The sequence below is a fragment of the Phyllobates terribilis genome, unplaced genomic scaffold, assembly GCF_046119375.1.
Source record: "Phyllobates terribilis strain yellow unplaced genomic scaffold, ASM4611937v1 Scaffold_5__5_contigs__length_657084704, whole genome shotgun sequence".
NCBI classification, from domain to species: Eukaryota; Metazoa; Chordata; class Amphibia; order Anura; family Dendrobatidae; genus Phyllobates; species Phyllobates terribilis.
This window is the reverse complement of record NW_027362765.1, coordinates 49,876,607-49,899,074: the sequence shown is the minus strand read 5'-3', so window position 1 is coordinate 49,899,074 and position 22,468 is coordinate 49,876,607. Positions and strand designations below refer to the sequence as shown.

Below are 22,468 nucleotides of genomic sequence, written 5' to 3'. Positions count from 1 at the left end.
TTACAGGGTAGGCTATTTGTATACTTTATCACCCCTTTTGTGATTTTTAATTTGCTTAACAGTCTTTGATAGGACCTGTTTAAAATATTCAGATGATAGATCTTTGCTTTGCTCTTCATATGTTTGTTGTGTTATGCCACCATCTTCTGGTTGTAAAACTGAAGATATCCAATGTCGTTGTAATCTCCTGGAACAGTCATCTGCCAAAAACATAACCTGTATTAAAAGAGTTGCCCAGTTATAATAATGTATCACCTATTCAAAGGGTAGGTGAAAACTTGCTGATCAGTGGAAGTCCAACCGTTGATCAGCACAACGGGGAATTCTTATACCCGATAAGCCCCTTTTATCCCCGTTACAAAATGGAGTAGTAGGTGGGATGATTGACTGCAGCTCCATTTATTCTTTATGGAACTGCCAGAAAGTGCTGATTGAACCCCAGAGGAAATGAATGGAGCAGCGATCAAGCATGTGAACTGCCAGCTTGCTAAGGATCTCTTACTGTGTGATACTTATCGCCCAATTTCCCTAATGCAATCAGATATAAAATTTTTGTCTCGGAACTATTGTCCCTCTCTGGGGACCAGGGATGGGGGAAACGATTGGAATGGCTTATATGCCAGGTATGTACAGAAGAGGGGATAATGAACTTTCCTGTTTTGCAGACCAGCTATGATCTGAAACATGCCCAGATTTTTAATTACCTATGTATCAAACACGAAATCAGTGCATAGATGGGTGCAAGACCATGGAACTTGCCTACTTTTACCGAGTTGGAGCTGGTGCTTGTGCTTAACTCTCCCACCTGATATCTACCTTTTATTCAATACCCAAAAATAATCTTCCCTTTTTCCTTTAAGGCTGCGTGCCCATTATGCGTTTTTCAAGCGTTTTGCCGCGGAATTTCCGCAGCGAAAACGCTTAAAAAACGCTTCGTAATACGTGCCCCATGGTCCCCAATGATAATCCGCATGTGCTGTGCAAATGCTGCGGAAATTTCCGCTGTGGATTATCATTGCGGAAAAATCCGCAGCATGTCCATGAGTACATGTGCACATGCGGATATTAAGCGATTCAATGTGCGGATGGTAACCGGGTTTGGAGAAGAGGAGACTCTCCTCCAGACCCGGGTACCATAGTACCTGTAGTTAAAAAATAATTAAAATTAAAAAAAAAACATTATACTTACCTTCCGATGGCCCCCGGTCTCCTCAGCAATGCGTCTTGGCTCCCCAGCGGTTCGCAATGGTGTAAAAGGACCTTCCATGACGTCATTTAGTCATGTGACAGGTCACGCGACCGCCAGCTAAATTACTACATTTTAACTTTCAGGCAAAAAAAAGGGGACCTTGTTGAACTTCATGGAGTATTGCTAACAATTATTTTTCGTACAAATACTAAGATATGGAACATGCACCGCCCTGTACAATCTCAGTCACTAAATAGTTCTCATAAATATCTATCTATCGATAGATAGATAGTACAGTTACATACCTCCTAACTTCTATAGGACTGAAAAAGCGACAAACTTTGACCATACCCATTTACCATTTCTTTCTACCCTGGCAGGAGGAATAGTCAGAGGAGGCATAGTAGCAGGGAATGAGCACACCGTCCGGGACAGCGCTGCAAACACCCAAATATAGAACGCTGTTTCAGGATGGTTGAGACCTATGGATTTATTTTTTCATCCATTTATTTATAGTTATATCACCCATAACTTTATAGTTTTACTATAGGTCTTGCTTTTTTTGTGTCGTTAAGGCCGCGTTCATACGTTGCATAAATACTGTGTTTTTGGTTTTCTGCAGGTGTCTGCACCAAACTACACAATAACAATCTTCTCTGCTTATTGCATCTTATGCATTTTCCCTCTTAATTGAAGCGTTTTTTTATACTACAGAAAAGCTTAGGCGCACAGCAGTCAGGAGTTTTCATGAAATCACATCAACTTTGCTTGGACAGTTAAAACACAGCAGAATTTCTGAGCAAAAACAAAACAGCAGAAAAAAATGCAAGATTTACACTACATGTGAACACAGTCTAAATATCCAAGCAAAGTGGGTGTGATTTTATAAAAACCTCGCCTACTGTGCGTCTAAAGCGCTACTGAACTTCACTGTTTGAGCTTTTTTTCTCTATACACTTCTATGTGGAACCAGAAAAAAACGCAACCTTTTAAAACTCTGCTTCAATCTTCTCTACAATCAGAGAAGATTTTTAATGTGCAGTGTGGTGTAGACACCTGCAGAATTATTAGAATTATTTAGTCCACCTTTATTACCTGTTGCTGTGATGGGCTGGAGAACTTCCATCATGATATCCTTGTACAGATCTGTGTGTCCTTCTAAATACTCCCACTCCTCCATGGAGAAATAGACGGTGACATCCTGACACCTTATAGGAACCTGACACATACAATGATACCATCATCCCCTGATCCCTTTATAGTGTTACTGTATAATGTCCCAGCATTCCCAGCAGTGTCACCTCTCCAGTCAGCAGCTCAATCATCTTGTAGGTGAGTTCTAGGATCTTCTGGTCATTGATGTTATGTATCAGGGGGTGAGGTGGAGGCCCTGTGATTGGGCTCAGGGGTCTTCTCCATCCCTCAGACACAGGGTCCTGACAGCACTCACTAGAGGTCTTCTTCACTACTGTGTAATCCTGGTTATGGAGAGACACATTAATAAATCTCACTACAGACATTTCCAGAGTCCTCACCTCTCCAGTTCTGTCCATCTGTTATTCCCATAGATAAGAATGATGCAATGTGACGTCATCAGAATCTCTCACCTCTCCAGTAAGCCGGAAGAGGATCTCTAGGGTGAGGTGTAATATCCTCTCCGCCATCTTGTCCCGGTCCCTATCCATTCTTGATGGCCTTGATGGCTCAAATCAGGAAAATGTAGAATATCTCCACTAAAAAGATCCAATATTGTGAGGACCTGAATGGAGAGAATATGAGTCTATGTAAAATCATAAAAGGATCCCATGTAGAAAATTGACTTGCATTGAATGGTATAATATAAAAACTCTGAGTTTGCCTGTAAAATATGGATATTGAGTTCCCCTTAGAGTCAATTGAACACGTGTTGAGCTCTATAATGCATACACAACATTATTAACCCCGTTACGACCTTAGACATATCCATACGTCCAGGTCTCCTGGTACTTAACACCCTAGATGTATGGACACGTCATATCTTTAATGCGGCACCACGACTGCAGTCACGGTGATCGCATTAATGTTCTGGCGCAATCTTACCTCAGGGTACATGTAATCCCAGGCGGTGGAAACGACCACCAGCAAGAACGATTGCTGTGATTGACTGTTCAATTCTGAACAGCCAATCACAGTATTTCTCGTGTTTCAGGCAATCAGATTGCCTGAAACACTGATGTCCAGCCTATGATTGGTGCTGTAAGAGCACCAATCATAAGATGGTGCCTGGCAATGCCAGCCTCATCTGAGCCAGCTCAGATTGGTGAGATCGATGATGACATTGCACCAATCAGAGCGCACAGACGCATCAGAGAACTTCCTCATTCTAGCTACGGACTTGTAAAGGGCGGTCACTCAGTCTGTCTGTGCACCGTGCTGGGCTTGTGCCATCACAGATCTTGCTGCTGCCTTTGAATCACTTCTCCTACTGAAAAGAAGAAGAAAGAAGAGTTCCTAAACCTTGCCCGATATCTCCTAATCACCCTCTCCCCCATCTCCCCCCTTTTTTCCACATAACGCTGATCAGTACTTGAAGACTCGATTTTTGGCAGTTTTTTTTTCATTTTTGTGCTTCCTGCAGCGGCCAAGCGCTGATCAATCATGCAAATCAATGATTAATGTCCGTGCTTGCTGTTTTCCAGGAGTTTTTTTTGTCCCTGTCAATTTTTCTCCCACTCTCCTTTGCACCACCTTCGCGCGTGCATCCAGCGGCCGCCAAATCACTGATCCGCATTCGTGCTTGCTGTTTTCCACAACTTTTTTTCACTATTTCCCTCCCTCCCCCTTTGCACCACTTTGTATGTGCGTCCTGCAGCCGCTGATTAGCACCCGTGCTAGTTTTTGGCAAGGACTTTTTTTTCCCCCTATTTTTATTTTTATCCCTATTTTTGCACTACGTCCATCGAGCGCTGGCCTCAGGTTGTTTTGTTTTTCTTTGTGAAAAAAGAATCATAAAAAATCATTTAGATTAGTTGATAGGACTAGATTAGGGACAGTAAAAATATACTGTAGTAATCGTCGCCTGCTACAGTATTTTTTACTGAATTGAGTTAGTAAAGAGTAAAAATATACCGTAGCAATTGTCATCTACTACGGTATTTTTTACTGAATTGAGGTAGTGTCAGCGTTGAAAAAAAGAATTATCCTTGCGTTCATCCTACAGCCATCGAGCACTGATCACTGACGCACATCAGTGATCAACCTCCAATTGTTGCTTTTTTTTTCTAAATAAAAAAAGTCTTAGTTACTTACCGGTAACAGGTAAGAGCCCATGACTAGTGTTGAGCATTCCGATACTGAAATATCGGGTATCGGCCGATATTCGCGGTATCGGAATTCCGATACTTAATTTCGATACTTTTGCAATATCGTATACCGGAATCGGAAGTTCCCATAATGCAATGAGCCATTTTCATTTTATTCAGCCAATGAGGATCCTAAAAAGTGTGGGCACATCCTGTTAGGCATGTAGGCATCTTAACTAATGGCATGGCTGTGAATGGCTGCTGAAATTATGTCATGATGCACTATAAAAGCCGCCGCCGCCATTTTCAGCTCACTCTGCTGTGAATTCAGTTAGGGATAGGATGCTGTTGTTCTGAGAGACAGTTTTAGCTACCTATTTGCTCTATTCTGCTTTACCCAAGCTACTTTATAAATCGCTGTGCCTTGCAGCGCTAGTGCACAGTTCTCTGTGCTGTTCACCGCTGTCTGCAAGGTCTGTGTGTGTGAGTGCAGCTCACCCTGTAGTGTGTGCTTCAGCCACGTCTGGTTATAGTGCACTCAGTGTGTGTCACTGCCTCATACATTGTCCTTTTTTGCCAATTCATAATTTTTCCTGATATCTCCTATTAGTGTGGTGGTTCCATCCGTATTCAGCTAAATTGGTTCCAAACACACTACATAGGAGTAGATAGAGAATTTTTTTTGGTCTTGCAGCACTAGTGCACAGTGCTCTGCATCTGTACTGTTCACCGCTGTCTGCAAGGTCTGGTGTGTGAGTGCAGCTCACCCTGTAGTGTGTGCTTCAACCACGTCTGGTTGTAGTGCACTCAGTGTGTGTCACTGCCTCATACATTGTCCTTTTTTGCCAATTCATAATTTTTCCTGATATCTCCTATTAGTGTGGTGGTTCCATCCGTATTCAGCTAAATTGGTTCCAAACACACTATATAGGAGTAGATAGAGAAATTTTTTTGGTCTTGCAGCGCTAGTGCACAGAGCTCTGCATCTGTACTGTTCACCGCTGTCTGCAAGGTCTGGTGTGAGTGCAGCTCACCCTGTAGTGTGTGCTTCAACCACGTCTGGTTGTAGTGCACTCAGTGTGTGTCACTGCCTCATACATTGTCCTTTTTTGCCAATTCATAATTTTTCCTGATTTCTCCTATTAGTGTGGTGGTTCCATCCGTATTCAGCTAAATTGGTTCCAAACACACTATATAGGAGTAGTTAGAGGAGCCTTTCTGCAGCATTGGGCCCTGCAGCCCCAGCCAGATTAGTATTAGCCTATTTTTTGTAGCCTCATCTATTGCATTGTAGGTTACCTTCCTACATTGTAATAGCTACAAAAAGTTTGTGATACTATCGTTATTACATCTTTAGGCACATCCAGTGTCTTTTTGTGACAAAAAAAACCTAAATAAAGTTCACCAAACACTCCACTTTACAGTTGTGTAGGCCACATTAGCTCATATTAAAGTCTAGTCCACACTTTATAAAATTAGCGTTTCTTATACCTGTTAGCAGCTGTTCAGGAATAAGCACACTAAGCCCTTAGTACTTTTCTGCCTATCTTTATCAGTCTACCAAGATGAAGAAGGCAGGGAGTAAGGCATGTGGTCGTGGGCGTGGAGTTTCTGCAGGGAGAGGACGTGAGGATTCTGTGCCTGCAGGGAGAGGACGTGGGGATTCTGTGCCTGCTGCGGGCACCAGTGACTCAGCATCCCCCAGTTTTACCAGGGAACAGTCCTTTATGCGCAGCTTTGTAGGAGCTAGCCGTACCCCACTGCTGCGGGAGGACCAAATTGAAGCCGTTGTCAGATGGATGGCAGCTAACACATCGACTTCAATTAGTTCCAGATCCTCTCAGGTCCTGAGCACTGAAGAGCACCCATCTGTCTCTTCACCACCTGCCAAATTGCCCAGGCAGTCAGAGAGCCCTGGACAGGAGCCATCTCTACTTCTGTTCTCTGAATCTCTTGGCTTGGAAAGAGGGGGCCAGCCAAGCAGAATTCGAGAATTTGAAGAAGAGGTAGTATGCAGTGATGCTCAATCGTTTTGTCTCTCTGAATCTGAAGAGGCGGGTGGGCCAGTGCCTATGGTCAGCAGCACACCTCAGTACGCATCTGATGATGAGACTCAGGTGCCACTTTCTGGTGCGTACTGTGCTGTCGAGACTACCCAGGAGAAGCAGTTGTTTGAAAAGGGTGGTGTAGATGATGAGGTCCTTGACCCATCATGGCGTGAGGGACAGGAAGGTGGTGGGAGCAGCTCTGAGGAAGAGATTCCCCGAACAGCCCAAAAAGGAGGGAGAGGGAGGGGGCAGACTTGGTTGCCTGTAGCCTCCACTTCGGCACCCATTAGGAGCATGGCTCTTCCAAAATCCAAAGCGGGCGCTCCCAAGACTTGCAGTGCCTGGTCCTTTTTTGACACAGTTGCAGATGACATTTGCTTTGTCAAATGCAAGCTGTGTAATCAGAAGGTGAAAAGAGGGAAAAGTGTCAGCAACCTCAATACCACAAATATGTGGAAACATGTGCGGACCAAGCACGTGGTGGAGTTACAAAAACACACTGAAGACCTAGGCCAACCTACAGCGCCACCTACCACCTCTTCAGCTCGTGTTGTAGCCTCTTCCTCCAGCTCACACACAGCTGGTTCGGCTTCCTCACAGAATCGCCATGGAAGAATCTCTGGCACTGTTGTACAGAGACACAGTGTAATTCCACCCACAGCACCACTTTCCCAGTCATCCTCACACTCCCACGCCAGTCTACAGCCATCGTTAGCACAGGCATGGGAGAAAAGGCGCCCATACTCGGCAAACCACCCCCGAGCACAGGCTCTGAATGCTGGCATTGCTAAACTACTGGCCCTTGAAATGCTATCATTCAGGCTGGTGGAGACTGACACATTCCGTAACTTTATGGCATTGGCAGTCCCACAATACAACGTGCCCAGCCGCTTTTATTTCAGCAGGCAAGCCGTCCCTGCCCTGCAACATCATGTGGAGGGAAAAATTAAACATGCGCTACAAAACGCCGTCAGTAGCAAGGTCCACCTGACCACCGATGCGTGGACCAGTAAGCATGGACAGGGACGATACCTTTCCCTCACTGCCCATTGGGTAAATGTTGTGGAGCCGGGTACAGATCTTGAGAGTGGCGCTGTACGTTTTCTGCCAACTCCAAGGATTGCAGGAATCCAGTCTGTACACACTGACTCCTCCTCATACTCCAGTTCCTCTGAATCAGCGCTGCAGGAGCCGTCACGGTCTACCTCCACATCGACCCGTGAACGGTTACCTATTATGGTGACCAATATGAGCACAGCCGTGGCCAAACGTCAACAGGCCGTATTAAAATTAATTTCTTTGGGGAATCGAAGCCACACAGCGCAGGAGCTCTGGAATGCTATCAAGCAGCAGAGCGACATGTGATTTGTGCCAGCGAATCTCCAGCCAGGCATGGTAGTGTGTGACAATGGCCGAAATCTGGTGGCAGCTCTGGGCCTAGGCAGCCTCACTCACATCCCATGTCTGGCACATGTGCTCAACTTGGTCGTGCAGAGTTTTTTGAGGGACTATCCGGATCTTGATGCACTGCTTCACAAGGTCCGCATAGAGTGCGCTCACTTGCGGCGTTCCAGCAATGCAAGATCACGCATTGCAGCTCTGCAGCGCCGATTACGTCTTCCGGAACATCGCATCATATGTGACCTACCCACCAGGTGGAATTCAACGTTACATATGTTGGAGAGGTTGTGTGAGCAGCAGGCAGCAGTAATGGAGTACCAGCTGCAGCAGGCGCAAACAAGTCGCAGTGCGCGCCGTTCACACTTCACCACCACTGAGTGGGCCTCTATGAAGGACATTTGCCACATTTTGCGTGCCTTCGATTATTCCACGCGGATGGCGAGTGCAGATGATGCACTAGTCAGCATGACTATCCCCCTTATCTGCCTGCTTGAAAAAACACTGCAAGCACTAAGGGACGAGGTTTTGGAAGAGGTGGAGGATGAGGAGTCACAAATGCCATCTGCTTCTCTACAGTCTGCGCAACGTGGTTCCTCACAAAGGCCTAGGCAGGGGACACTTTGTGAGGAGGATGAGGAGGAGTCAATGGATGAGGAAGACATCTGTCCAGAGGAGGGAGGTACACAATGCTCTAGTAGTCAGTATCTAGAGCGAGGGTGGGGTGATGCAGAGCAGGCAGAGATCACGCCTCAAGCAGGGGACAGCGTTTCTTGGCCAGTTGGCAGTCTGCAGCACATGGTTGATTTCATGCTGCAGTGCCTGAGAAACGACCGCCGCATCGCCCACATTCTCAACACGGCTGATTATTGGGTGTCCACCCTTCTAGATCCTCGCTACCGGGACAACTTACAAAGCCTCATAACACCGTTGAACCGGGAGCGTAAAATGCGGGAGTACCAAGACGCACTGGTGCATTCCATCATGTTCTCCATTCCAACCGAGAGCAGTGCTGCTAGTGCTTTACAAAGCAGCTCAGTGCGTCGAGGCAGTGGAGGAAGCTCTGCACAAAGAGGGAGCAGAAGCAGCGCCTCAGCACAAGGCAAGACCAGAATGGCCGAAATGTGGCAAAGTTTTGTGTCCCCGCCGCCACAAATGTCTACACCATCACAGACGGCTCCAGTCAGCAGGAGGCAACGTTTCCGTCAGATGGTGACAGACTACATGTCTTGCCCTCTTAGTGTACTCCCAGACGGCTCTTCTCCCTTCAAGTTTTGGGTCTGTAAGCTGGATACATGGCCAGAGCTTAGTCAGTATGCATTGGAGGTGCTAGCTTGCCCTGCTGCTAGTGTATTATCGGAACGCGTCTTTAGTGCCGCAGGTGGTGTACTAACAGACCGTCGCATGCGACTATCCTCCGATAACGTTGACCGGCTTACTTTTCTCAAAATGAACAAGGCCTGGATCTCTCATGAATTTGCCAGTCCTCTTCCAGAATAAATAATTGGTTGGCAACAGTATCCAGGTCTCCTGTTCTGTTCATGTTTCTACCACCTGAACTGTAATCCCTGAGCTCCAACACCGCCAGTTGGCGCTCGGAAGTGCCGTCTGCACAGTCAACACTTGCTGCCGTGTCATTGGGGTTCAGTAACGTTAGCTGTTCCCCGGCTGTGCGGACGTCAATTTCTCCTGCTCTGTCCACATTCTCACTACTACAGATTTTAAAGTTGCTCCAATTACACCTCTGGCTCCTCTGTTTTCAGTGTAATCCCTGAGCTCCAACACCGCCAGTTGGCGCTCGGAAGTGCCGTCTGCACAGTCAACACTTGCTGCCGTGTTATTGGGGTTCAGTAACGTCAGCTGTTCCCCTGCTGTGCGGACGGCAATTTCTCCTGCTCTGTCCACATCCACTGTACTACTGATTTAAAACCTCCTCCAATTACACCTCTGGCTCCTCTGTTTTCAGTATTATCCCTGAGCTCCAACACCGCCAGTTGGCGCTTGGAAGTGCGGTCTGCACAGTCAACACTTGCTGCCGAGTTATTGGGGTTTAGTAACGTCAGCTGTTCCCCTGTTGTGAGGACGGCAATTTCTCCTGCTCTGTCCACATCCACTGTACTACTGATTTAAAACCTCCTCCAAATACACCTCTGGCTCCTCTGTTTTCAGTATTATCCATGAGCTCCAACACCGCCAGTTGGCGCTCGGAAGTGCCGTCTTCACAGTCAACACTTGCTGCCATGTTATTGGGGTTCAGTAACGTCAGCTGTTCCCCTGCTGTGCGGACGGCAATTTCTCCTGCTCTGTCCACATTCTCACTACTACAGATTTTAAAGTTGCTCCAATTACACCTCTGGCTCGTCTGTTTTCAGTATTATCCCTGAGCTCCAACACCGCCAGTTGGCGCTCGGAAGTGCCGTCTGCACAGTCAACACTTGCTGCCGTGTTATTGGGGTTCAGTAACGTCAGCTGTTCCCCTGCTGTGCGGACGGCAATTTCTCCTGCTCTGTCCACATTCTCACTACTACAGATTTTAAAGTTGCTCCAATTACACCTCTGGCTCCTCTGTTTTCAGTATAATCCCTGAGCTCCAACACCGCCAGTTGGCGCTCGGAAGTGCCGTCTGCACAGTCAACACTTGCTGCCTTGTTATTGGGGTTCAGTAACGTCAGCTGTTCCCCTGCTGTGCGGACGGCAATTTCTCCTGCTCTGTCCACATCCACTGTACTACTGATTTAAAACCTCCTCCAAATACACCTCTGGCTCCTCTGTTTTCAGTATTATCCCTGAGCTCCAACACCGCCAGTTGGCGCTCGGAAGTGCCGTCTGCACAGTCAACACTTGCTGCCATGTTATTGGGGTTCAGTAACGTCAGCTGTTCCCCTGCTGTGCGGACGGCAATTTCTCCTGCTCTGTCCACATCCACTGTACAACTGATTTAAAACCTCCTGCAAATACACCTCTGGCTCCTCTGTTTTCAGTATTATCCCTGAGCTCCAACACCGCCAGTTGGCGCTCGGAAGTGCCGTCTGCACAGTCAACACTTGCTGCCGTGTTATTGGGGTTCAGTAACGTCAGCTGTTCCCCTGCTGTGTGTCCGGCAAATTCTCCTGCTTTGTCCACATCCACTGTACTACTGATTTAAAACTTGCTCCAATTACACCTCTGGCTCCACTCTGTTTTTAGTATTTACCCTGGGTTCCAGCACCGCCAGCTGGTTCTCGGTAGTTCCATTTGCTCTTGTACCTTCTACTAGCCATCCGGGTTCCAGTACCGTCAGCTGGTTCTCGGCAGTGCCTTTGGATTAGGTGCCTCCTTCTCGGTATCCAAGTTCCACCAACATCTGCTGGTTCTTGGTAGTGCTTTCTGGCACAGGTACCTCCTGCTTAGTAACTGTGTTCCAGTACCGTCAGCTGGTCTTTGGCAGTTCCATTGGCTCTTGTACCTTCTGCTACCCATCCGGGTTCCAGTACCGTCAGCTGGTCCTCGGTAGTTCCATTTGCTCTTGTACCTTCTACTACCCATCCGGGTTCCAGTACCGTCAGCTGGTTCTCGACAGTGACTTTGGCACGGGTACTCCCTCCTGCCCAGCCTGGTTCCAGCACGCCAGCTGTTTCCGGGTAGTGTCAACATCACTTTGCCTCCAATGCGTTGTCCTGTCGTGTTGCGGTCGGGTTAGCCGACTCTATGGTGCCTGCAGTTTAGGTGACTCCTATGTGGGCTGCGGGATCTGGCAATGAAGGCTGGTTCCATAGTGACAATAGGACAAGCACCCCCTGTAGGACTGTGGGTTTTGGTAACTGCGGCCGGCTCGCGACCTTGAACTTTTTTTTACATGGGTACCTTCTGCTACCCATCCGGGTTCCAGTATCGTCAGCTGGTTCTCAGCAGTGCCTTTGGATTAGGTGCCTCCTTCTCGGTATCCAAGTTCCATCAATGTCTGCTGGTCCTTGGTAGTGCTTTCTGGCACAGGTACCTCCTGCTTAGTAACCGAGTTCCAGTACCGTCAGCTGGTCTTCGGCAGTTCCATTGGCTCTTGTACCTTCTGCTACCCATCCGGGTTCCAGTACTGTCAGCTGGTTCTCGGCAGTGTCTTTGTCACGGGTACTCCCTCCTGCCCAGCCTGGTTCTAGCACGCCAGCTGTTTCCGGGTAGTGTCAACGTCACTTTGCCTCCAATGCGTTGTCCTGTCGTGTTGCGGTCGGGTTAGCCGACTCTATGGTGCCTGCAGTTTAGGTGACTCCTATGTGGGCTGCGGGATCTGGCAATGAAGGCTGGTTCCATAGTGCCAATAGGACAAGCACCCCCTGTAGGACTGTGGGTTTTGGTAACTGCGGCCGGCTCGCGGCCTTGAACTTTTTTTTACATGGGTACCTTCTGCTACCCATCCGGGTTCCAGTACCGTCAGCTGGTTCTCGGCAGTGCCTTTGGATTAGGTGCCTCCTTCTCGGTATCCAAGTTCCACCAACGTCTGATGGTCCTTGGTAGTGCTTTCTGGCACAGGTACCTCCTGCTTATTAACCGAGTTCCAGTACCGTCAGCTGGTCTTCGGCAGTTCCATTGGCTCTTGTACCTTCTGCTACCCATCCGGGTTCCAGTACCGTCACCTGGTCCTCGGTAGTTCCTCAGCTTTCTTGTACCTTCTGCTACATTTCCAAGTTCAAGCTTTTTGAAATGGTTCTTGTTAATCACTCTGGATCTCCCGGACGAGGACCCTGAAGACGAGGACCCTGAAGACCAACCCTAAGAAGACGAGGACCCCGAAGACGACGACCCTGAAGACGAGGACCCTGAAGACCACCCTGAAGAAGACGAGGACTCTGAAGACCACCCCGAAGAAGACGAGGACCCTGAAGACCACCCCGAAGAAGACGAGGACCCCGAAGACGAGGACCCAGAAGACGAGGACCCCGAAGACGAGGACCCCCGAAGACGACGACCCTGAAGACCACCCCGAAGAAGACCAAGAAGATGACCCTGAAGAAGTTGACCAAGAGGACAAAGAAGAGAAGACAACCATCAAGATACAGAAGAACAAGAGACAGAAAACCAAGAAGCAGAAATACAAGAAGCTGCAGAACAAAAAGCGGAAGAACATTAAGCATAAGACTAAAAATCAGAGCAAAAGATAATATCTAAATTATAAGCAGAAGATGACTAAGCAGTGTATGGGGGTGAGTCCGTTCCTCCTCGTGGTGCCCCTGGAAAAGACCTGCTGCTGCAGGCCAAACTGAACGCGGACAAATCCTGTTGTAAATCTTTTGTGACGGGCAGAACGAAAGGTGTAATGTTCAAACTTTTATAGATAACAACTACAGGAATGCCTGTCACAAATAAGAATATGATGAAGAAGAAGAATATGAAGAATGAAAAAAAAAGAATAATACGAAGAAGGTGAAGAAGAAGAAGATGAAGAAGGTGAAGAAGAAGTGGATGAAAAAGATGCAGAGGATGATGAAGGAGAAAGTGTGGGAGAAGTAAAAAAGAAGGTGAAGAGCATGGAAGTAGTGAAACATAAATATCTGACAAAATATAAAAATACTTAACATAGTCAATATTTCCGTAACTCAGAACGTCTTAAAAAAAATATTAATTCCTGCTATTCCATTTGATTGGGCTAAACCTCTATGCCTTTATTGTCTCCCCCACCTCCCCCAATACATTCTACATTATTCTTAGTTGTTTTCCTTCATGTAGAATTAACCTACAAGGAAAGAAAGGGTTTATTTTCATTCCGATATTTCTGTCCCATTGACTTGCATTGGTTTCCGGTATCGGAATCGGCGATATCCGATACTTTTTCGGTATCGGTCCGATCCAATCCGATCCGATATTTCCCGATATCGGAAGGTATCGCTCAACACTACCCATGACAGCACCACGAGAGAGGGGATCCGCCCACCAAGGACAGGAAACCTACAGGCTTTAAAAGGGCAGTACCTCTCTCTCACCTCAGTTTGGTTTACACAGCATGAGAGGAAAGCAAAGGTTAGTACAACAACAATCCAATTCACAACAATGAGCTAATCCCCCAAAATTATTATTTTTTAACCACCTAGGTGTGAAAAACTTGTTGCATCATTCACAAGAAGACTCAAGGCTGTAGTAGCTCAAAGGGGTGCTTCTACTCAATACTGAGCAAAGGGTCTGAATACTTATGACCATGTGATATTTCAGTTTTTCTTTTTTTTTTTTAATTTCTACATTTCTGATTTTTTTCAGTCAAGATGGGGTGCAGAGTGTACATTAATGAGAAAAAAATGAACTTTTTAGAATTTACCAAATGGCTGTAATGAAGTAAAGAGTGAAAAATTGAAAGGGGTCTGAATACTTTCCGTACCCACTGTACGTGTGGTAAAAGGCTTCCTACTGCACAAAAGGGTTTCTATTAAATTGGATGAAAACCCTTTCTTCTCTAATAATGCCCTTTCAAATTCCACGCCGTCAGATGTAGTCCCGGAGCTGGTGGGTGGACAATTGGCCCCTGAGAGGAGGTCCGGGAGTTCTGGCAGAATCCACGAGTCTGTCACCGACATTTCCCGGTGTATCCGTGCTCTGTCTGTCCTGACTTTCCTTATGACTGCAGGAAGCAGGGATAACGGGGGAAAGGCATAAGCCAGACTGAACGTCCATGGAATCATGAGAGAGTCCACAACCAGGAGATTTTCCCTGGGATTTAAGGAGCAGAATTCCTTAACTCTTCGATTTTGTTTGGTGGCAAATAGGTCCACCACTGGAAGACCCCACATCCGGGTCATGTGAGAGAAGAGTTGTTGATTTAGAACCCATTCTCCCTCCTTTAAAGTACTGCGGCTCAGGAAATCTGCCTTGGTGTATTTGCTTCCTTTTATGTGTAAGGCAGTGTGATGAAAGCCGGCCGGTGGGTGCAGCTCTCTGGCGCCCCCTTACCTCTCAGGTCAGTCAAGGTACTGCACCTAGAGAAAGTAGTGCCAGGAAGCTGCAACCAGCGCAGGGAACACGGTAGTGTGTTATCCCTTCAACGTCACTAAACCGTAACGTCACTACACAGCACAACTCGCTAGCGCCCTCTTAGCCTCAGGTCAGTCAAGGAACTGCACCTAGGATAAGCGGTCGCCAGGGAGACTGTCCTGTAACCTACTGGGTATCGGGGCCCTCTGTAGTGAGGGCGGTATATATATCTTCCTTGGCCGCGCCAGGAATATATATATCTGAACCTCCGACCGTCACTACCAGCCTTCCCCAATCCCCAGTTGGTATGCTGCCACCAGTCCCTATTTTAGATATACGCCCAGTCCGTGAATGGGCCTATATCGGGTCAGGAACCAACCCTGGGTAGCGTTTTTGGCTTGAGCCGAGCTCACACGGACGTGCGTTCGTTATGCAGAATAAAAGGCAGGCCCACAATTACTTGAGGTAATTGATTATAATAATACACTAGATACACGATATACAACTAAATATACACAGGTATAAGGTCAGGCTAAACTATACAACAATGGAATACAACACACAGAATCACCACAGCATATCAGTTACCGGTTTCTTGATTTTCTTGTGACGCAGGGAGAGGATTCTGCGGTCGCAGGCACGGTTCTTTGTTACAGGCTGAGGCCTACCACCGCATGGTCAAACTGCTCCTCCCCTTGGTGGCCTCAGCTGGTGCTCAGATGTTCAGCACCCCACTCTTGGGTCAAGACTGACTTGTCTCTTGTCTGTCCTGCTATCTTACCTGCCCTGTCCCGCCCACTGCTGGTGAGGTCAGCTGGCTCAGTCTCCACCCTCAGGTCTAACTTCGATCAGAAGCCCAAATTCTATGGAACCCAATAACTTCTTCTGGGATGGTCTCATGATACCCCCAGGGGTTCCCATGGATTCGGGCCGCCGTAACCGACCTTTTGATATCAATTATGATACCATACGGTCCTCAGGAATGGCTCCGCGCTATATCTTGGCTTCCAGAGCACGTACAAACGTCTACCGCGGAGGCTTGTGTGCGCAATGGCTCCGGGACGCCGTGATATTTTTTTATTGGCCCATCCCATGCAACATGCGTGTACTTTTCATGTTTCTATATCTTATGCCTCCATGCTTGTGACAGACAAAGAAACTAGTCCTATGGGACAAATGGTCAGGTACAGATGGACGAAGCACCCCCCCCTGCTGGCTGTGTTTCCTCTCGAAGTCTTTGAAGCTCCTAGCATTCAAGTGTTAAGTAGGCTTCTTATCTTACAGGAGCCTGGATGGGGGGAAACTATCTAGTTGACGTTTTAACAGAAGGTCCCAAGGGTGGGGGCTGCTGAAGTGTGGCCATCCCTGGATATGATTTATCATTACCAAGATGGCGGCTACAGGTTCATCACACCTCCCCCTATACGAGGGCGCGAGGGGGTAGCACATTCCTGTGTTCCCCCGTGCGTCCTTCTGCACCCTCCCCTTGCCGGGATAACCCGTCAGCGTTACCGTGGTCACGGCCTCTTCTGTGGCGAATGGAGAAGTGGTACTGCTGGAGAGCGAGGCTCCAGCGTAGCAACCTGCCATTCGACCCAGAGACCGTGTGTAACCAGCTGAGGGGGTTGTGGTCCGTCTCCACGGTGAAATGGCTCCCGTACAAGTAGGGCTGCAGACGCTGCAGGGCCCATACAATTGCCAGGCATTCTTTTTCCACCGTGGAGTAAGCCACCTCCCGGGGCAGTAGCTTCCTGCTCAGGTACAAGACAGGATGTTCCTGGCCTGTCGTGTTGACCTGACTTAGCACAGCACCGAGGCCAAAGTCACTGGCGTCGGTCTGTACCACAAACGGCCGGTCGAAGTCGGCAGCTTGCAGTACAGGGGAGCTACTTAGGGCGGCCTTGAGTGCCCCGAAAGCTGTCTCGCAGGCGACTGTCCAGTCGACTGCGACGGGCAGCTTCTTCTTGGTGAGGTCCGTCAGGGGCTTGGCCAGGGTGCTATAGTGTGGGACGAACCTCCTATAGTACCCGGCGGTCCCCAAGAAGGACATCACCTGCTTTTTGGTCCTAGGAGTGGGCCAGGATGCGATGGCATCCACTTTCCCCGGTTCTGGCTTCAGAACCCCCCCGCCTACCCGGTGACCCAGGTAGAGGACCTCACTCATGCCCAGCTGGCACTTTTCCGGCTTGATGGTCAAGCCTGCCCGGTGGATCCGACCGAGCACCTGCCGCAGGTGCTCTAGGTGATCCTCCCAAGTGGGACTGAAGACTGCAATATCGTCCAAGTACGCAGCCGCGTACCCTTCAAGTCCCTCAAGCAGCGTATTGACCATCCGCTGAAAAGTGGCAGGGGCATTCTTCATGCCGAATGGCATCACTGTGGACTCGTACAGTCCAAAAGGGGTGATAAAGGCAGAGCGTTCCCTTGCCGCGGGGGTCAGAGGAATCTGCCAGTACCCCCGGCTCAGATCCATGATGGTCAGGTACTTAGCCCCGGCCATCCGATCGAGCAGGTCATCGATGCGTGGTATGGGGAACGCATCGGTGGCCGTTACAGCGTTGAGCCCCCGGTAGTCCACGCAGAACCGTGTAGTTCGGTCCTTCTTTGGTACGAGGACTACAGGCGAGGCCCACGCGCTGCTGGATGCCTGGATCACCCCCAGCTTCAGCATCTCGTCTATCTCTTGGCGCATGTTTCCCTGCACCTCGAAAGAGACCCGATATGCTGAACGCCGGATCGGCGGGTGATCGCCAGTGTCCACGTCGTGGACAGCCATCTCAGTCCCTCCGGGCAGGCTGCTGAACAGCCCCCGGAAGGGGTGCAGGGTGGTCCCCAGCTGGGACCGTTGGTCCTCCGTGAGCTGGTGGCCAACCCCCACATCCTCGATGGACCCACCCGCCTTGGCTTGGGTGAGCAGATCCAGGAGGGTTTCTACCTCTCCTTCCTCGGGAAGGTTGCACACTGGGTGGGCAGTCGCTTCCCGCTCATGATGAGCCTTCATCATGTTCACGTGGAAGGCCTTCCTCCTTCCACGGGCGTGATCCAGGGTGACCAGATAGGTGACGGCATTGAGTTTCTGGTGCACGAAGTAGGGACCTTCCCAGGCTGCCTGAAGCTTGTTCTGTGGTACGGGGACCAGTACCCACACCTTTTGACCCACCTGGTAGGTCCTCTCACAAGCATTCTGGTCGTACCACCGCTTCTGGTCGGCCTGGGCCTGGGCCATATTGTCCTGCACCAGCTTTGCCAAGGCCATCATCCTGTCCCGGTGGCGCACGACATACTCGATGACCGACACCTCGGGGGTGGCCAAATCCCCTTCCCATGCTTCCTTCACCAGAGCCAGGGGGCCCCGTACCCGTCGCCCGTACAGGAGCTCAAAGGGGGAGAACCCCGTTGAGGCCTGCGGAACCTCCCGGTAAGCAAATAGGAGGTGTGGGAGGTAACGCTCCCAGTCTCTCCCGTGGGAGTCGACCAACATCTTAAGCATCTGCTTTAAGGTGCCATTGAACCGCTCACACAGGCCATTAGTCTGTGGGTGATACGGGCTGGCCACCAGATGTTGCACCTGCATTTGCTTACAGAGGGACTCCATCAGCCGCGACATGAACTGGGTCCCTCGGTCGGTGAGCATTTCTTGGGGGAAACCCACTCTGGAGAAGATCTCCAGTAAGGCGGTAGCCACCTTGTCGGCCCGAATGGACGACAAAGCTACCGCTTCCGGGTACCGGGTGGCATAGTCCACTACCGTGAGTATGAAGCATTTCCCGGAGTGGCTGGGAGTGGACAGAGGTCCAATAAGATCCACAGCGACCCTCGAGAAAGGCTCTTCGATGATTGGCAGAGTTACCAGTGGGGCTTTGGGGCGCGGCCCCGCCTTCCCCACCCTCTGACAGGTGTCACACGAACGGCAGTAGGCACCCACCGCGGCTCCCATCCCAGGCCAGTAGAAATGCTGAGCTATCCTGGCCTTGGTTTTAGCGATCCCTAGGTGTCCGGCCATCGGAATCTCGTGTGCGATCCGCAACAATTCCGCCCTGAACGGATAGGGTACCACTAACTGTCGGTCCCTGGGCCACGCCTCCGGTGAACCCTGCTGGACCGTTACCCGGTACAGCCGTCCCTGGTCCCAGACCACACGCTCGCAGTCTGACTCCATGGGAGGCTGTGCCGCCTGTTCCTTGAGAGCTTTCAGGCTGTCGTCTGCTTCCAACGCAGCCTGAAATTCCTGACTTGATGTGGCCAGAATCGACGAAACTGCCACATCCTCTGTCAGCCCCTCCGGGCATGTCACCTGGCCGCTGTCTGACCCGGCAGACACTTGGTCAGAAGTGGGGAAGCCGTCGGACCTCTGCAAGGCTCCTTGGGCTCCGGCGCTCCCACTCCTGGTGACAGCGGCTATGACCGCTGTGACCGTGGGTAGTGCCTGCTTCCCCTCTGTTTCTGACCAAGCCGCCCGATCAGGCAGGCTTCCTAGGCCTTTGGACATCTCGGATGTGGGGAACTCCTGCCCTGGGGTCTTACCTGGCGGCTCCTCTCTTGGGACACCCCCACCTCCCATGGCCTGTTCCTCCCCCTGCAGTGGGCCTATACTCAGCAGCCTGGATACCCCTGGGAGCCCTACACTGCCGGTAGCTGCCCCCCTCTCCATCCCTGAGCTTCCCTCTACAGAATCCTGCCCGCCCCCTCCCTCACCGGAGGACAAGAGGTCACGGCACGCCGGCTGAGCACCTCTGCGGGCATCCCCACACTCCCCACCTGCTTTCACTAACCCTGTTTGTGTTGTGTCTGTGCAGGTGTTACCCTCAGGTTTCACTCCCTCCTCCTCAGCAGGACGCACACTACATACAACATGGTTGGCATTAGCAGCAGACAAATCAATACACTCTTGGGGGGCCGAACTTGGGGGTTCAGAGGGTACATACTGCGATACTAGACGCCCCAAGTCGGTCCCTAATAAAACATTTGCGGGAATATTTGGCGTTACTCCCACCTCCCGCATCCCCCTTCCGGCACCCCAGTCCAAATACACCATGGCAACGGGAAGTGCCGGCTCCACGCCTCCAACCCCGGAGACGGAAAGAGTCTTTCCTGGTACCAAGTCCTGGGGGGACACCACCTCAGGCCGTACCAGTGTTCGTTCAGCGCCCGTGTCCCGCAGTCCCATGACCGCAGAACGGCCTATGGTGACGGGTTGGATGTTGTCCAGGGACCTACCACCACCCCCTCCCACACACAAAACATTGGGCGCTCTCTGGGACTGGGATGGGGTCTTTTGGCGCTGGGGACACTCAGCCCTAAAGTGTCCTGGTTTGTTGCATAGATGACAACGTCTTACGTCTGGTCCTTGCCTGGAGAGGGCAACAGGGGGATACACCCCTTGTGTTCTAGGGGCCGGGGAAACAGGGGCATGACTGGGCTTACCCCCTCTCCAGGTGCTGCTGGCAGACTTCTTCAGCTCAGGCGCCCTGTTATTGGCATACTCGTCTGCCAGGGCGGCTGTAGCAGAAGCCCCTGTTGGTTTTCGGTCACGGAGGAACTGTCGGAGGTCCTCTGGGCAGTTCCACAAGAACTGCTCCGTGACGAACAGTTCCTGGACCTCCTGGCGGGTAGTAAGCGCTAGACCCGAGGTCCAGTGCTCTGCGGCTCTCAACAGCGCCCGCATATGATCGGTCCAGGTGTCCTTGGGGCCACGCAGCAGGCTCCGGAACTTCTGGCGGTACGACTCGGGAGTGAGGTTGTACTGCCGGATCAGGGCCCGCTTGATGCAGTCGTAGTTCTGTACCTCCCCGGCAGGTAAGTCCCCCAAGGCATCCAGGGACTTACCCCTCAAACGGGGGGTCAGGTATCTGGCCCACTGATCCCGGGCCAGATGGTGCTGAAGACAGGTCCGTTCAAATGCCACCAGAAAGGAGTCCAGGTCCCCATCCTTCTCCAGTAGAGGGAAGTCCTCAGCTCGGACTTTGGACGACTTGGTCTCCTGATGGGTTGGTTGCTCTAGCGGAAGCCCCCGCTGGGCCAGGTCCAGTTGGTGCTGGCGCTCCGCAGCTCGCTCTGCACGCTCCGCAGCCTCCCGGCGCTCTGCAGCTTCACGCTCCGCAGCCCGCTCCGCAGCCCGCTCCGCAGCCCGCTCTGCACGCTCCTCCTCCGCTGCCTTCTCTGATGCTGCCAGGAGGGTTTTGTAGACGGCATCGCCATGAGACTGGAGACTTGCCATAGCCGCTTGTAAAAGGGCTTGTGATCTGGACAGGCTGGGCTGGGTAGGTGGTGGGCAGCCCACTGCGGGACCGTATACTGGGGACTGGCTCCCTGAGGTGCCCGGGCTGGACTCCTCCTCGCCATGAGTAACAATGTCCTCCCCTCCTGCCACACGGACCGTAGCATTAGCCTCTTGCAGGGTCTTGCTCCTGGTGCCGTCTGCCATCTTGGTAACCGACACCGCTGCAACCCTGAGTTTGCACACACCTTGTTATACTTTTAGCCTGACCGTCTAACGTTGGGCTGACCTTAAGACTCCAGCAGTGGAAGTTACCACTGGCAGTCTTTAGTGCCTGGGAGTAGGGGTCCCACAACACTATTATTCTGCAATCCCACCGCTCTGCCACCAATGTGATGAAAGCCGGCCGGTGGGTGCAGCTCTCTGGCGCCCCCTTACCTCTCAGGTCAGTCAAGGTACTGCACCTAGAGAAAGTAGTGCCAGGAAGCTGCAACCAGCGCAGGGAACACGGTAGTGTGTTATCCCTTCAACGTCACTAAACCGTAACGTCACTACACAGCACAACTCGCTAGCGCCCTCTTAGCCTCAGGTCAGTCAAGGAACTGCACCTAGGATAAGCGGTCGCCAGGGAGACTGTCCTGTAACCTACTGGGTATCGGGGCCCTCTGTAGTGAGGGCGGTATATATATCTTCCTTGGCCGCGCCAGGAATATATATATCTGAACCTCCGACCGTCACTACCAGCCTTCCCCAATCCCCAGTTGGTATGCTGCCACCAGTCCCTATTTTAGATATACGCCCAGTCCGTGAATGGGCCTATATCGGGTCAGGAACCAACCCTGGGTAGCGTTTTTGGCTTGAGCCGAGCTCACACGGACGTGCGTTCGTTATGCAGAATAAAAGGCAGGCCCACAATTACTTGAGGTAATTGATTATAATAATACACTAGATACACGATATACAACTAAATATACACAGGTATAAGGTCAGGCTAAACTATACAACAATGGAATACAACACACAGAATCACCACAGCATATCAGTTACCGGTTTCTTGATTTTCTTGTGACGCAGGGAGAGGATTCTGCGGTCGCAGGCACGGTTCTTTGTTACAGGCTGAGGCCTACCACCGCATGGTCAAACTGCTCCTCCCCTTGGTGGCCTCAGCTGGTGCTCAGATGTTCAGCACCCCACTCTTGGGTCAAGACTGACTTGTCTCTTGTCTGTCCTGCTATCTTACCTGCCCTGTCCCGCCCACTGCTGGTGAGGTCAGCTGGCTCAGTCTCCACCCTCAGGTCTAACTTCGATCAGAAGCCCAAATTCTATGGAACCCAATAACTTCTTCTGGGATGGTCTCATGATACCCCCAGGGGTTCCCATGGATTCGGGCCGCCGTAACCGACCT

At 50.5% G+C, this 22,468-nt stretch overlaps 1 protein-coding gene across 1 annotated transcript in view; it reads right to left on the bottom strand.

Annotated features, from left to right (window-relative positions):
- LOC141271903 (uncharacterized) overlaps positions 1-22,468 on the bottom strand; it is a 114,936-nt gene that overhangs the window by 27,460 nt on the left and 65,008 nt on the right. The window contains exons 2-5 of the mRNA XM_073682125.1: positions 2,797-2,948; positions 2,491-2,667; positions 2,285-2,408; positions 76-200 (exon numbers count right to left, since the gene is read on the bottom strand). Of these exons, the coding sequence (XP_073538226.1) occupies positions 76-200; positions 2,285-2,408; positions 2,491-2,667; positions 2,797-2,874 (504 nt within the window). The 5' untranslated portion in view covers positions 2,875-2,948. The remainder of the gene's footprint in view (positions 1-75; positions 201-2,284; positions 2,409-2,490; positions 2,668-2,796; positions 2,949-22,468) is intronic.